This window comes from Oncorhynchus kisutch, linkage group LG7 (assembly GCF_002021735.2).
Source record: "Oncorhynchus kisutch isolate 150728-3 linkage group LG7, Okis_V2, whole genome shotgun sequence".
Classification (NCBI taxonomy): domain Eukaryota; kingdom Metazoa; phylum Chordata; class Actinopteri; order Salmoniformes; family Salmonidae; genus Oncorhynchus; species Oncorhynchus kisutch.
In genome coordinates this window covers 29,130,833-29,148,095 of record NC_034180.2, presented here as the reverse complement: position 1 = coordinate 29,148,095, position 17,263 = coordinate 29,130,833, and the positions used below count along the sequence as shown (strand labels likewise).

Here is a 17,263-nt window from a genome sequence, read left to right as displayed (position 1 = left end):
GATTAAAATTCTGAATCAATACCATATATTTTCCCTTTAGCGCCAACGAGCCTAGCAACATGTCATTTGTGAAAGCGACCGTGGACAAACTGCTTAAGGGGTATGACATTCGTCTGAGGCCTGATTTTGGAGGTAAACTCCTTTTTTCGGGTGAAGTCTACCCAATGCTGGCTAATGACTAATAACAAGTCGCATTCAGATTCATTTGTCGTGTCGGCGAGCTGTCTGATTAAAATGCCACTGATACCTGTGTTCTACTTGCGATTTAAAGGTGCCCCTGTGGACGTTGGAATGAGCATAGATATCGCAAGTATCGACATGGTTTCTGAAGTCAACATGGTAAGTAGCCTACCTAATGTTTTTTGTAAGGGAGAGATGTGCCTCGTGCAACACATGTTAAATAGGCCTAGTAATATGATAACGCAGAACACATGATAACCGCTTGGGTCATTTTCTAATGTCTGCAGATGTGCGTCTTCCATGCCACTGTCTTCTAGATGTAATGATAAATCCTTGTATTTTTGTATTTGCCCTTGTTTGGCCACTAGTATAGGCCTAACGTTTTCACGTTGACCAAAATGGTTCACTGCATTTCAGCAGCAAGGAGAGCTACCGCAATGTGTCAAATCCATCCATATGCATTAAGTTCCCTGTGGTGTCAGAACCAGTAAAGACAGATAATTACCGATATATATAAAGAGAGTGAGCATTGGTGCTGCACATCGATTTTTCCAATTGAGCTATTCTACACACGTGTGTACCTACATAACTGTGAGGTGTCTTCTATACAGTACACACTCTGACAGAGGATAAAGTGACTAGGAGGAGACTGATATATTGTGCATGTTTGCTGGTTTGGCCTCAATGCAGTAATTACATAACGTTGTCAGTGACTCAACAAGGAGGCCCAGTAGAGACAAATTGTGATGCTGAATTTGGGCACTTAGTGTGTGCATATGAATGCAGCAGCATTGTCAGGGTGCCAGTGATGGATACAAATGAATTCATGCTTGGTTCAACTGGTCTTACATATGTAAAAAAAAAAAAAAAAGGAACAGCAGGCATGAGTGTAAAGTGTGTGTGTTTGCTTGCATGGAAAGGAAGTAAATACTTGTTTCTGCTCAGCGGTGTTTATGGAATGTCGGGTAAAGTTCAAGGTTTTCATGATATTACCTAAAACTACCGTCTTTACAATAATATTGCTCTGGGAGCTTTTGCATTCCCATTTTGATGGTCGAAATGTGGTCTGCAAAGATATGTCTAGAACAATTTCTGGGAATGTCATGGGAATATTCTTAAAATGGCTCCGAGTGTCTTAAAACCGCCGGAAAATTGCATGACAACTGGATATGGAGTGATGATCTAAGAAAATGTTGCAAACGTTTTTTAAATGTTGGAAGGTGTCTGGCTGAGTGTTTTCTTATAAATGTACAAATGAGCAGGCATGCTCACAAAACCAACTTGTGTCTCAGTGTGTGTAAGCAGATAAAAAATATATATTTACAACAAATAGGAATGTTACAAGAATAAGTTGTATTGAAAACTTTGTGTATGCTGCCCCACGGCACCTACTGCCAATTCACCTTCTGAAGGACACAGTTACATAATCCATGTCTCGATTGTCTCAAGGCTTAAAAGTCCTGCTTTAACCTGTCTCCTCCCCTTCATCTACACTAATTGAAGTGGATTTAACAAGTGACATCAATAAGGGATCATAGCTTTCACCTAGATTCACCTGGTCAGTCTATGTCATGGAAAGAGCAGGTGTCCTTAATGTTTTGTACACACAGTCTATATACAGTACCAGCCAAAAGTTTGGACACACCTGCTCATTCCAGGGTTTTATTTTTACTATTTTCTACATTGTATAATAATAGTGAAGACATCAAAACTATGAAATAACACATGGAATCATGTAGTAACCAAAAGAGTGTTAAACGAATCAATATATATTTTCTATTTTAGATTCTTGTAAGTAGCCACCCTTTGCCTTGATTACAGCTTTGCACAACGGTGCCCACAAACTCTTAGGAACTACACAAAGCTGTCCCAACAGCAGAATCTCAACAGCAGTCCCAACACATTACCACTGCTACACCTGGCTATCAGCGGAGCCTTGTCTGGTAGCAAAACAGTTCATTTAGCCCCATTTACTGACTTTAAAAAAACATAGCTGACTTGCTTAAACAAATGTGGTTTCACCTGACAATTGAGTATACAAACTATACAAATTCAGAACATGGACCGTTCTAAGTGTTCTCCCTATACACCAAGTCAGAACCGAAGGATAAATAAAGGGGGCATATATGCAGACAATGAAATCTCTTACAATATTTGATGATAACATTTCTCTAAAACAGGTTATAGGCTACATGTGTACCACCAAATCAGAACAGGCCAAATTAAGAGGGAAAAATAGACCAAGTTATTAGGATGAGGCACATGGGCTACTAACAGCTTATTACACAACATACCCGTATGTATACTGTAGCTAAGGAAGTAATACTATCTCCCTGGCATATTACATAATTTATGCAGCAGCATACAATACATTTTTGGACTCACTGTCACGATCTTTGTAATAACATTCGGACCAAGGCGCGTGATATGGGTTCCACATCTTTTTATTCGTGAAATGCAAAAAAAAACAATTAAGAGCAAACGACACGTGAAGCTATGGAGTGCTCACAGGCAACTATACATAAACAAGATCCCACAAAAACCCAGTGGGGAAATGGCTGCCTAAATATGATCCCCAATCAGAGACTACGCTAAACAGCTGCCTCTGATTGGGAACCATACCAGGCCAACATAGAAATAAAACAACCTAGATTACCCACTCTGACCTAACCAAAATAGAGAATAAAAAGGCTCTCTATGGTCAGGGCGTGACACCCCCCCCCCCCCCAAAGGTGTGGACTCCGGCCGCAAAACCTGACTCTATAGGGGAGGGTCCGGGTGAATATCTAGCGTTGTTGGCGGCTCCGGTGCAGGGCGAATTACCCACTCCGCTCGCGGATCCGCCAGCAATGGGGGCGGCTCTGGTGCGGGACGAAGATCCCACTCATCACGCAAATTTAGCATCGGTGGAGGCTCTGGTGCGGGACTTTGCCCCCGCCAAGACCACGGGTCCGGGCATGGAGCCGGGTAGAACGCTGTGCCCAGACTGGGCCTCGGCGCAGAGGAGGACCTTGGCCATGGAGACCACAGGTCTGGCCATGGAGCCGGGTAGAATGCTGTGCCCGGACTGGGCCAAGGCGCAGAAGAGGACCTCTGCCGTGGAGCTGGATTGAACGCCGCACCCGGACTGGGCGCCGGCGCAGAGGAAGGCTCCGGCCTTGGAGCGGGACTGGACGCCGTGCCTGGACTGGACATTGGCGCAGAAGAAGGCTCCGGCCATGGGGCAGGACTGGATGCCGTGCCTGGACTGTACATTGGCGCAGAGGAAGGCTCCTGCCATGGAGCGAGACTGGACACCTGACCTGGACTTCGGTGCAGAGGAAGGCTCCGGCCTTGGAGCTTGACTGGACGTCGTGCCGGACTGGACCCCGATGCAGAGGAAGACTCCGGCCTTGGAGGTGGACTGGACGCCGTGCCTGGACTGGGCACTGGCGCAGAGGAAGGCTCTGGCCATGGAGCTGGACTGGACATCGTACCCAGACTGAGTACCGGCGCAGAGGGAGGATCCTGTCGTGGGGCAGGACTGGATGCCGTGCCTGGACTGGGCATCGGCGCATAGGGAAGCTCCTGCCTTGGAGCTGGAGTGGATGCCGTGCCTGGACTGGGCACTGGCGCAGAGGAAGGCTCTGGCCATGGAGCTGGACTGGACATCGTACCCAGACTGAGTACCGGCGCAGAGGGAGAATCCTGTCGTGGAGCAGGACTGGATGCCGTGCCTGGACTGGGCATCGGCGCATAGGGAAGCTCCTGCCTTGGAGCTGGAGTGGATGCCGTGCCTGGACTGGGCACCGGCGCAGAGGAGGGCTCCTGCCATGGACTGGATGCCTTGCCTTGAAGCTCCGGACCGTTGACCCTCGCTGGAGGTTCCGGCCCGTGGACCGTCGCAGGAGGTTCCGGCCCGTGGACCGTCGCAGGAGGTTCCGGCCCGTGGACCGTCGCAGGAGGTTCCGGCCCGTGGACCGTCGCAGGTTCCGGCCCGTGGACCGTCGCAGGAGGTTCCGGCCCGTGGACCGTCGCAGGAGGTTCCGGCCCGTGGACCGTCGCAGGAGGTTCCGGCCCGTGGACCGTCGTGTCGCAGGAGGTTCCGGCCCGTGGACCTTCGTGTCGCAGAAGGTTCCCGGACAGTGAACCGTCGCCGGAAGCTCTGGAATGGGGACTGTCGCCGGAAGCTCTGGACTGGGAACCGTCGCCGGAAGCTCTGGACTGGTGACACAAACTTCAGGGTGCGTGCGAGGGGCAGGCACAGGACGTACCGGACTGGGGAGGCGCACTGGAGGCCTAGTGCGTGGAGCCGGGCACAGGTGGTACCGGTATGTGACACATACTTCAGGGCAAGTGCGAGGAGGAGACACAGGACGTACCGGATTAGCGAGACGCACTGGAAGCCTAGTGCGTGGAGCCGGCACAGGTAGCACCGGACTGGGGACACACACTTCAGGGAGAGTGCAAGGAGGAGACACAGGACGTACCGGACTGGGGAGACGCACTGGAGGCCAGATACGTGGAGTCGGCCCGGGTTTCACCCGACTGATGACATGTTCCTCCAAACGCCATACTCCTAGCCAACTCCATTCTCCGGTATCCCTCCTCACACTGTTCCAACGAATCCCAGGCGGGCTCTGGTACTCTCCTTGCGTCGACCTACCACCTCTCTATCTCCTCCCAGGTGGTCTCTGGCTCTCTCCTCGGCCCCGCCGACCACCCCGTGTGCCCACCCGCAATAATTTTTTTTTGGGCTTCTGTTGTGGCCTCAAACCCCGGCGTCGGCGCTGTCCTCCCTTCTCTCCTTGCGTCTGCCGCCAAGGAAGGCGATCCTGTTCTGCCAGGATTTCCTCCCAAGTCCAGGATCCCTTCCCATCCAAGATCTCCTCCCAAGTCGAGGATACCTTCTCCTCCTAGGCACACTGCTTGGTCCTGGTGTCATGTTTGTCGTATGAATCAGACCAAGGCGCAGCATGGTATGCGTACATTCTTTATTTATAAGAATGAACACTGAACAAACTAACCAAAATAACAAAACATTCTTTATTTATAAGAATGAACACTGAACAAACTAACCAAAATAACAAAACGACACGTGAAGCTATACAAATGAGTGCTGACAAGCAACTACACATAGCCATTTCCCTTTTGTATTTGTTGGGTTCTTGGCTATCTAAATATGATCCCCAATCAGAGACAATGATAAACAGCTGCCTCTGATTGGGAACTATATCAGGCCACCATAAACCTAGACCTACAAAACCCTACACATACAAAAACTCTAGACAATACAAAACCCCTAGACAATACAAAAACTAGCGTATCCACCCTAGTCACACCCTGACCTAACCAAAATATAAAGAAAACTGAGATATCTCAGGTCAGGGCGTGACAGTACCCCCCCCCCCCAAAGGTGCGGACTCCCGGCCGCAAACCTGAACCTATGGGGGAGGGTGTGGGTGCCCCCCCTCTACCCTGAACCGGACCATGGATCATCGCTGGAGGCTCTGGACTGCGGATCATCGCCGGGGGCCCCGGACTGGGAACCGTCTCTGGAGACCCCGGACTGGGGACTGTCGCTGGAGACCCCGGACTGGGGATCGTCGCTGGAGGATCCGGACTGGGGATCGTCGCTGGAGGCTCTGGACTGGGGATCGTCGCTGGAGACCCCGGACTGGGGATCGTCGCTGGAGGATCCGGACTGGGGATCGTCGCTGGAGGCTCTGGACTGGGGATCGTCGCTGGAGACCCCGGACTGGGGATCGTCGCTGGAGGATCCGGACTGGGGATCGTCGCTGGAGGCTCTGGACTGGGGATCGTCGCTGGAGGCTCCGGACTGGGGATCGTCTCTGGAGGCTCCGGACTGGGGATCGTCTCTGGAGGCTCCGGACTGGGGATCGTCGCTGGAGGCTCCGGACTGGGGATCGTCGCTGGAGGCTCCGGACTGGGGATCGTCGCTGGAGGCTCCGGACTGGGGATCGTCGCTGGAGGCTCCGGACTGGGAACTGTTGCCGGAAGCTCTGGACTGTGGAGACTCACTGGAGACCTGATTCGTGGTGCCGGCACTGGTGGTACCGGCACTGGTGGTACACTGATGCGCACGGTGTCTGACCAGTCACACGCTCCCCACAGTAAGCACGAGGAGTTGGCTCAGGTCTCCAACCTGACTCAGCCAATCTCCTCGTGTGCCCCCCAATTTTTTAAATTGAGGCTGCCTCTCGGGCTTCAGTGCTAACCGTGTCCCCTCGTATCGTCGCCGTTCCTCTTGCTTTATCTCCCCCTGCTCCCATGGCAGGCGATCCTTTCCTGCCAATATTTCCTCCCACGTCAAGGATCCTTTACCGTCCAAAATCTCGTCCCATGTCCATGATGTCTTTTCCTCCTGAACACGCTGCTTGGTCCTTTTATGGTGGGTTCTTCTGTCACGTTCGTCGTATGAATCGGACAAAGGCACAGCGTGGTATTCGTACATTCTTTATTCATAAGAATGAACACTGAACAAACTAACCAAAATAACAAAACGACACTTGAAGCTATACAAATGAGTGCTGACAGGCAACTACACATAGAAAAGAACCCAACAAACACCAAAGGGAAATGGCTATCTAAATTTGATCACCAATCGGAGACAACGATAAACAGCTGCCTCTGATTGGGAACCATATCAGGCCACCATAAACATACAAATACCTAGACCTACAAAATCCTAGACATACCTAAACCCTAGACAATACAAAACCCCTAGACAATACAAAAACGAGCGTATTCACCCTAGTCACACCCTGACCTAACCAAAATATAAAGAAAACCGATATCTCAGGTCAGGGCGTGACACCTGGTGGGTGGGGATCTTCTGTCACGATCGTCGTAATAACATTCGGACGAAGGCGCAGCTTGATATGGGTTCCACATCTTTTTATTTGTGCAATGCAAAAAATATATATAAAGAGCAAACCACACGTGAAGCTAGGGAGTGCTCACAGGCAACTACACATAAACAAGATCCCACAAATACCCAGTGGGGAAATGGCTGCCTAAATATGATCCCCAAACAGAGACAACGCTAAACAGCTGCCTCTGATTGGGAACCATACCAGGCCAACATAGAAATAAAACAACCTAGATTACCCACCCTAGTCACACCCCGACCTAACCAAAATAGAGAATAAAAAGGCTCTCTATGGTCAGGGCGTGACACTCACCTTGTTGTGCTGTGCTCACTTGAACAGGAAGATGCCGCGGCGGTCCTTCGTGGGCAAATTTTGTCATCAAACTTTGTCATTAAAGTCTGGCATTCTCTAGAGCTATGGTGCTTTCAAGACAACTGGGAACTCGGAAAAAAACAAGGTTGAATCATGATGATGTCAGTGATCTTCAGGTCGTAGCTCTAGAAAGAGGCTAGAGTTCCCGACTTACAATTCCAAGTTGGATTACAGTTCATAACTTATTTTCCCTTTTGGAGCTCGTTTTTCCCAGTTGTCATAAACATAAGATTTTCCAGTTCTGAGTCAACAGTTGTTTTGAGCTCGGCAGAAATAATGCTGGATTGACAGCATGGCCAATGTTGAATGTTTATAATTTTAAGCTTGGAAAAGAGAACCTTAAACAGAGAATTGGGACCACAATCCCACTCCACTGAATAGCAGGCTAGTGATTGCTTTGCAATGCTTGTAGTTAGCCACTGATCCCTTCCAAACCACTCATTGTTGAATTTGCGATTTCCAACTTGTTGTGTAATGGTAATGTCCAATGGCCGATGAGCACCGATACGTTTTATCTATAATTTCTCTTCATTATTACTCTTCAATGACAAGGATCAAAAAGGATGTACCAGTAGATTGTCAACTTGATTCATGATGATGACTGCTAGCTAAGATAGTATGATATTGACATGATCAGTCCAATCAACGCTACTGTAGGTATAAAGTGATTTGACGTAGTTTTATCTGTGGCCAATGACCTTGAGCCTTTTTGGATTGGCACTTCTAATGTAATTCTATTGCAGCATCCAAGGGGCTTGAATTTTCCAGCTCTCCCCATGAGTGACAGGACACTGAGCCAATCACGGTGTAACTAGAGAACATTACCAACCCCTATGCTCCGTATTTTCCGCTAGCTGCCCCACCATAAACAGAAAACACTGATCTAGGCTGAAACACCTGCATTTTGGAGCTGCCTTACTCAACAAAGCAAAAAAGAGACCATGTTTGTATGGAGGCTTTATTAACTCAATTATATATTTAAATTTTTTACATTGTTTGCAAGCTGATATGTGACACGTATTAATGCCAAAATGTCAAGCAAAACAGGCAACCCCCCCTCCCCCAAAATATATTTTACATTTTAATAATTATAATAATCATATATTTTTTTGTGCAAAAAATGTGCGGCTCAAAACAGGTGGGTCTCTGCAACTGTCCTTAGTGACGGGTCGCCACTGGTTACATGCATGCATATATACAGTGCATTCGGAAAGTATTCAGACCCCTTGACTTTTTCCACATTTTACACAGTTTCAGCCTTATTCTAAAATAGATTAAATTAAATGTTTTGTGCCTCAATCTATACACAATACCCCATAATGACAAAGTGAAAACAGGTTTTTAGTTTTTTTGGCCACATTAAAAAAATTATAATAAATGAAATACCTTATTTAAGTATTCAGACCCTTTGCTATGATACCTGAAATGGAGCTCAGGTGAATCATGCTTCTATTGATCATCCTTGAGATGTTTCTACAACTTGATTGGAGTCTACTTGTGGTAAATTCAATCGATTGGACATGATCTGGAAAGGCACACACCTGTCTATTTTAGTGGTCGACCGATTAATCGGAAAGGCCGATTTAATTAGGGCCGATTTCAAGGTTTCATAACAATCGGAAATCGGTATTTTTGGACACCGATTTGGCCGATATTTTTTATATTTTTATTTATTTTTTTACACCTTTATTTAACTAGGCAAGTCAGTTAAGAACACATTCTTCTTATTTTCAATTAAGGCCTAGGTGGGTTAACTGCCTTGTTCAGGGGCAGAACGACAGATTTTTACGTTGTCAGCTTGGGGATTCGTTTTTGCAACCTTCCGGTTACTAGTCAAATCAAATCAAATGTATTTATATAGCCCTTCGTACATCAGCTGATATCTCAAAGTGCTGTACAGAAACCCAGCCTAAAACCCCAAACAGCAAGCAATGCAGGTGTAGAAGCACGGTGGCTAGGAAAAACTCCCTAGAAAGGCCAAAACCTAGGAAGAAACCTAGAGAGGAACCAGGCTATGTGGGGTGGCCAGTCCTCTTCTGGCTGTGCCGGGTGGAGATTATAACAGAACATGGCCAAGATGTTCAAATGTTCATAAATGACCAGCATGGTCGTATAATAATAAGGCAGAACAGTTGAAACTGGAGCAGCAGCACGGTCAGATGGACTGGGGACAGCAAGGAGTCATCATGTCAGGTAGTCCTGGGGCATGGTCCTAGGGCTCAGGTCCTCCGAGAGAGAAAGAAAGAGAGAATTAGAGAGAGCATATGTGGGGTGGCCAGTCCTCTTCTGGCTGTACCGGGTGGAGATTATAACAGAACATGGCCAAGATGTTCAAATGTTCATAAATGATCAGCATGTTCGAATAATAAGAAGGCAGAACAGTTGAAACTGGAGCAGCAGCACGGCCAGGTGGACTGGGGACAGCAAGGAGTCATCATGTCAGGTAATCCTGGGGCATGGTCCTAGGGCTCAGGTCCTCCGAGAGAGAGAAGGAGAGAATTAGAGAATGCACACTTAGATTCACACAGGACACCGAATAGGACAGGAGAAGTACTCCAGATCGTCATCAAGCTCGAGACCCTGGGTCTCGACCCCGCCCTGTGCAACTGGGTACTGGACTTCCTGACGGGCCGCCCCCAGGTGGTGAGGGTAGGCAACAACATCTCCTCCCCGCTGATCCTCAACACTGGGGCCCCACAAGGGTGCGTTCTGAGCCCTCTCCTGTACTCCCTGTTCACCCACGACTGCGTGGCCACGCACGCCTCCAACTCAATCATCAAGTTTGCGGACGACACAACAGTGGTAGGCTTGATTATCAACAACGACGAGACGGCCTACAGGGAGGAGGTGAGGGCCCTTGGAGTGTGGTGTCAGGAAAATAACCTCACACTCAACGTCAACAAATCTAAGGAGATGATTGTGGACTTCAGGAAACAGCAGAGGGAACACCCCCCTATCCACATCGATGGAACAGTAGTGGAGAGGGTAGCAAGTTTTAAGTTCCTCGGCATACACATCACAGACAAACTGAATTGGTCCACTCACACAGACAGCATCGTGAAGAAGGCGCAGCAGCGCCTCTTCAACCTCAGGAGGCTGAAGAAATTCGGCTTGTCACCAAAAGCACTCACAAACTTCTACAGATGCACAATCGAGAGCATCCTGTCGGGCTGTATCACCGCCTGGTACGGCAACTGCTCCGCCCTCAACCGTAAGGCTCTCCAGAGGGTAGTGAGGTCTGCACAACGCATCACCGGGGGCAAACTACCTGCCCTCCAGGACACCTACACCACCCGATGTTACAGGAAGGCCATAAAGATCATCAAGGACATCAACCACCCGAGCCACTGCCTGTTCACCCCGCTATCATCCAGAAGGCGAGGTCAGTACAGGTGCATCAAAGCTGGGGCCGAGAGACTGAAAAACAGCTTCTATCTCAAGGCCATCAGACTGTTAAACAGCCACCACTAACATTGAGTGGCTGCTGCCAACACACTGACAATGACACTGACTCAACTCCAGCCACTTTAATAATGGGAATTGATAGGAAATGATGTAAATATATCACTAGCCACTTTAAACAATGCTACCTTATATAATGTTACTTACCCTACATTATTCATCTCATATGCATACGTATATACTGTACTCTATATCATCGACTGCATCCTTATGTAATACATGTATCACTAGCCACTTTAACTATGCCACTTTGTTTACATACTCAGCTCATATGTATATACTGTACTCGATATCATCTACTGTATCTTGCCTATGCTGCTCTGTACCATCACTCATTCATATATCCTTATGTACATATTCTTTATCCCCTTACACTGTGTATAAGACAGTAGTTTTGGAATTGTTAGTTAGATTACTTGTTGGTTATTACTGCATTGTCGGAACTAGAAGCACAAGCATTTCGCTACACTCGCATTAACATCTGCTAACCATGTGTATGTGACCAATACAATTTGATTTGATTTGATATAACAAACTGACCCTAGCCCCCCGACACAAACTACTGCAGCATAAATACTTGAGGCTGAGACAGGAGGGGTCAGGAGACACTGTGGAACCATCCGAGGACACCCCCGGACAGGGCCAAACAGGAAGGATATAACCCCACCCACTTTGCCAAAGCACAGCCCCCACACCACTAGAGGGATATCTTCAACCACCAACTTACCATCCTGAGACAGGGCCGAGTATAGCCCACAAAGATCTCAGCCATGGCACAATCCAAGGGGGGGCGCCAACCCAGACAGGATGACCACATCAGTGAATCAACCCACTCAGGTGACGCACCCCCTCCAGGGACGGCATGAGAGAGCCCCAGCAAGCCAGTGACTCAGCCCCTGTAATAGGGTTAGAGGCAGAGAATCCCAGTGGAAAGAGGGGAACCGGCCAGGCAGAGACAGCAACGGCGGTTCGTTGCTCCAGAGCCTTTCCATTCACCTTCCCACTCCTGGGCAAGACTACACTCAATCATATGACCCACTGAAGAGATGAGTCTTCAGTAAAGACTTAAAGGTTGAGACCGAGTTTGCGTCTCTGACATGGGTAGGCAGACCGTTCCATAAAAATGGAGCTCTATAGGAGAAAGCCCTGCCTCCAGCTGTTTGCTTAGAAATTCTAGGGACAATTAGGAGGCCTGCGTCTTGTGACCGTAGCGTACGTGTAGGTATGTACGGCAGGACCAAATCAGAGAGATAGGTAGGAGCAAGCCCATGTAATGCTTTGTAGGTTAGCAGTAAAACCTTGAAATCAGCCCTTGCTTTGACAGGAAGCCAGTGTAGAGAGGCTAGCACTGGAGTAATATGATAATTTTTTTTGGTTCTAGTCAGGATTCTAGCAGCCTTATTTAGCACCAACTGAAGTTTATTTAGTGCTTTATCCGTCCGGGTAGCCGGAAAGTAGAGCATTGCAGTAGTCTAACCTAGAAGTGACAAAAGCATGGATTTTTGCAATGTTACGTAGATGGAAAAAAGCTGTCCTTGAAATGGTCTTGATATGTTCTTCAAAAGAGAGATCAGGGTCCAGAGTAATGCCGAGGTCCTTCACAGTTTTATTTGAGACGACTGTACAACCATTAAGATTAATTGTCAGATTCAACAGAAGATCTCTTTGTTTCTTGGGACCTAGAACAAGCATCTCTGTTTTGTCCGAGTTTAAAAGTAGAAAGTTTGCAGCCATCCACTTCCTTATGTCTGAAACACATGCTTCTAGCAAGGGCAATTTTGGGGCTTCACCATGTTTCATTGAAATGTACAGCTGTGTGTCATCCGCATAGCAGTGAAAGTTAACATTATGTTTTCGAATAACATCCCCAAGAGGTAAAATATATAGTGAAAACAATAGTGGTCCTAAAACGGAACCTTGAGGAACACCGAAATTTACAGTTGATTTGTCAGAGGACAAACCATTCACAGAGACAAACTATCTTTCCGACAAATAAGATCTAAACCAGGCCAGAACTTGTCCGTGTAGACCAATTTGGGTTTCCAATCTCTCCAAAAGAATGTGGTGATCGATGGTATCAAAAGCAGCACTAAGGTCTAGGAGCACGAGGACAGATGCGGAGCCTCGGTCCGATGCCATTAAAATGTCATTTACCACCTTCACAAGTGCCGTCTCAGTGCTATGATGGGGTCTAAAACCAGACTGAAGCATTTCGTATACATTGTTTGTCTTCAGGAAGGCAGTAAGTTGCTGCGCAACAGCCTTTTCTAAAATTTTTGAGAGGAATGGAAAATTCGATATAGGCCGATAGTTTTTTATATTTTCTGGATCAAGGTTTGGCTTTTTCAAGAGAGGCTTTATTACTGCCACTTTTAGTGAGTTTGGTACACATCCGGTGGATAGAGAGCTGTTTATTATGTTCAACATAGGAGGGCCAAGCACAGGAAGCAGCTCTTTCAGTAGTTTAGTTGGAATAGGGTCCAGTATGCAGCTTGAAGGTTTAGAGGCCATGATTATTTTCATCATTGTGTCAAGAGATATATTACTAAAACACTTGAGCGTCTCTCTTGATCCTAGGTCCTGGGAGAGTTGTGCAGACTCAGGACAACTGAGCTTTGAAGGAATACGCAGATTTAAAGAGGAGTCCGTAATTTGCTTTCTAATAATCATAATCTTTTCCTCAAAGAAGTTCATGAATTTATCACTGCTAAAGTGAAAGTCATCCTCTCTTGGGGAATGCTGCTTTTTAGTTAGCTTTGCGACAGTATCAAAAAGGAATTTCGGATCCAACGCTCTAATCAGCTGCCTTACATAGCACTCCACGAGGAGCCTGCATGGCAGGCTGACTACCTGTTACGCGAGGGCAACAAGAAGCAAAGGTAAGTTGCTAGCTAGCATTAAACTTATCTTATAAAAAACAATCAATCTTAACATAATCAATAGTTAATTACACATGGTTGATACTACTAGTTTATCTAGCGTGTCCTGCGTGTCCTGCGTTGCCTGTTAATTTCTCATTGAATCACAGCCTACTACGCCAAACGGGTGATGATTTAGCACTGTCGTTGCACCAAACCTAACCATAAACATCAATGCCTTTCTTTAAAATCAATACACAAGTATATATTTTTAAACCTGCATGTTTAGTTAATATTGCCTGCTAACATGAATTTCTTATAATTAGGGAAATTGTGTCACTTCTCTTGCGTTCCGTGCAAGCAGTCAGTTATTTTATGCAGCAGTTTGGGCCGCCTGGCTCGTTGCGAACTGTGTGAAGTCCATTTATTCCTAACAAAGACCGTAATTAATTTGCCAGAATTGTACATAATTATGACATAACATTGAAGGTCGTACAATGTAGCAGCAATATTTAGACATAGGGATGCCACCCATTAGATAAAATACGTAACGGTTCCGTATTTCACTGAAAGAATAAACGTTTTCGAAATGATAGTTTCCGGATTCGACCATATCAATAACCAAGGCTCGTATTTCTGTGTGTTATTATGTTATAATTAAGTCTATGATTTGATAGAGCAGTCTGACTGAGCGATGGTAGGCAGCAGCAGGCTCGTAAGCATTCATTCAAACAGCACTTCCGTGCGTTTGCCAGCAGCTCTTCGCAATGCTTCAAGCATTGAGCTGTTTATGACTTCAAGCCTATCAACTTCCGAGATTAGGCTGGTGTAACCGATGTGAAATGGCTAGCTAGTTAGCGGGGTGCGCGCTAATAGCGTTTCAATCGGTGACGTCACTCGCTATGAGACTTGGATTAGTTGTTCCCCCTGCTCTACAAGGGCCGCGGCTTTTGTGGTGCGATGGGTAACGATGCTTCAAGGGTGGCTGTTGTCGATGTGTTCCTGGTTCGAGCCCAGGTAGAGGGGAGGGACAGAAGCTATACTGGCAATACTAAAGTGCCTATAAGAACATCCAATAGTCAAAGGTATATGAAATACAAATGGTATAGAGAGAAATAGTCCTATAATTCCTATAATAACTACAACCTAAAACTTCTTACCTGGGAATATTGAAGACTCATGTTAAAAAGAACCACCAGCTTTCATATGTTCTCATGTTCTGAGCAAGGAACTTAAACGTTAGCTTTTTTACATGGCACATATTGCACTTTTACTTTCTTCTCCAACACTGTTTTTGAATTATTTAAACCAAATTGAACATGTTTCATTATTTATTTGAGGCTAAATAGATTTTATTGATGTATTATATTAAGGTAAAAGAAAAGTGTTCATTCAGTATTGTTGTAATTGTCATTATTACAAATAAATGTTTTTTTTTAAATCGGCGATTAATCAGTATCGGCTTTTTTGGTCCCCCAATAATCGGTATCGGCATTGAAAAAAATCATAATCGGTCGACCTCTAGTCTATAAGGTCCCACAGTTAGTCGTACATGTCAGAGCAAAAAATGAGGTCGAAGGAATTGTCCGTAGAGTTCAGAGACAGGATTGTGTTAAGGCATAGATCTGGGGAAGGGTACTAAAACATTTCTGCAGCATTGAAGGTCCCCAAGAACACAGTGGCCTCCATCATTCTTAAATGGACGAAGTTTGGAACCACCAAGACCCTTCCTAGAGCAAATTGAGCAATCAGGGGAGAAGGGCCTTGGTCAGGGAGGTGACCCAGCCAGAGCCCGGACTTGAACCCGTTTGAACATCTCTGGAGAGACCTGAAAATAGCTGTGCAGTGATGCTCCCCATCCAACCTGACAGAGCTTGAGAGGATCTGCAGAGAAGAATGGGAGAAACTCCCCAAATACAGGTGTGCCAAGCTTGTAGCGTCATACCCAGGAAGACTCAGGCTGTAATCGCTGCCAATGGTGCTTCAACAAAGTACTGACTACAGGGTCTCAAAACTTAATTTAGTATTTTTTATAAATTATCAAACATTTTTTTTTAAGTCTTTTTTTGTTATTATGGGGTATTGTGTGTAGATTGATGAGGAGCAAAAATGAATTAATCAATTTTAGAATAAGACTGTAACATAACAAAATGTGGAAAGAATCAAGAGGTCTGAATACTTTCCGAAAGCCCGTTATGTTTTTTTTATCACAGGTTAAATGATATACTGCAAATCTTGTCACGGTATGGCTTTACTGTAGCTCTGAATATGACGTATGTGTGTGTTGCTGGCGCTTGTTACATACAGTACATGCATATATACTGTTGTATGCTATACACACTGGAGATCATGTGGTGTTTTGTGATAGTAACAGGGTGGGATTGCCATGCACTGCCAGCTAGTCAGTCAGTCAGTCACTGTGGCTGATCAGCAAAGCTTCCTCCTGGTCAGACTTGGCAGTACTGTGGACATGACACTGGCTAGCAGTATTCTACCAGCAGGACTGAGTCATAACCTTCAGTATACACAAACAGTCTGCAAATCATGCCTGTAGGAAAATCTGGTTAGGCAATAGCATTACAGTAACTAATGTGAAAAGGTTAAACATTTGTCCAATGTTCATCATTCTCAACTCTATAGTTCTTTCAAACACACTAATGATATTCAAAATTGCCTCTCAAATACCCATTTTGTTTTTGATTGGTGAACCTTTTCAGTTCAATAATGATAATAACAAAGTAATAGCTATAATAACATATTAATATATCTATAATAGATCATTATATCTCGTTTCAACACAATTGATCATTTATGAAGAACAGACTATTTTCACAAAATTATTATAATTTAGGCTTAGATTCAGTCAGATTATGCATTAACCAGCGGTATCCGACACCTACATAGCTGTTGTTTTGCCAATGTTAGATGTGTAACTGCATTGGAGCTGTCAAATCGGTGAGCAACTGCTCTGGATCATTGTCACGAAGCCACACCCTTCCCACTCACGTTAAATGTGGTGGGCCGGGATCTTGCAAGCTAACTTCAGGTTGTCAGATGAACAGTGTTTTTCCTCCGATACATTGGTGCGGCTGGCTTCCGGGTTAAGCGAGCAGGTGTTAAGAAGCACGGCTAGGTGGGTCATGTTTCAGAGGACGCATGACTCGATCTTCGCCTCTCCCGAGCCCGTTGGGGAGTTGCAGCGATGAGACAAGATCGTAATTGGATCGCAATTGGATGTCACAAAATTGGGGAGAAAAAGGGGGCATAATTACAAACAATATATATAGAATAATAATAATAATGACGCTCAAATTGAAAATTGTTCAACTATTCAACAAAATAATGAGTATTTCTGTCAGCCTAATTGTGCTCTAGATTATGTCTCACATTCCAGTGTTCGAACTTGTAAACAAGCCTGCATGGGATTTATCTTAATGCAACTCCGTGCGGCCAATGGCAATGTCCGCTTTAGGTATATTGGCAGGAGCTGCTTGTGGATTTGACAGCTCTAATGCAGTT

At 46.0% G+C, this 17,263-nt stretch overlaps 1 protein-coding gene across 1 annotated transcript in view; it reads left to right on the top strand.

Annotated features, from left to right (window-relative positions):
- Positions 1–17,263, top strand: part of LOC109893717 (gamma-aminobutyric acid receptor subunit beta-1) — a 54,744-nt gene that overhangs the window by 814 nt on the left and 36,667 nt on the right. The window contains exons 2-3 of the mRNA XM_031828820.1: positions 41–132; positions 272–339. Coding sequence (XP_031684680.1) covers positions 41–132; positions 272–339 — 160 coding nt within the window. The remainder of the gene's footprint in view (positions 1–40; positions 133–271; positions 340–17,263) is intronic.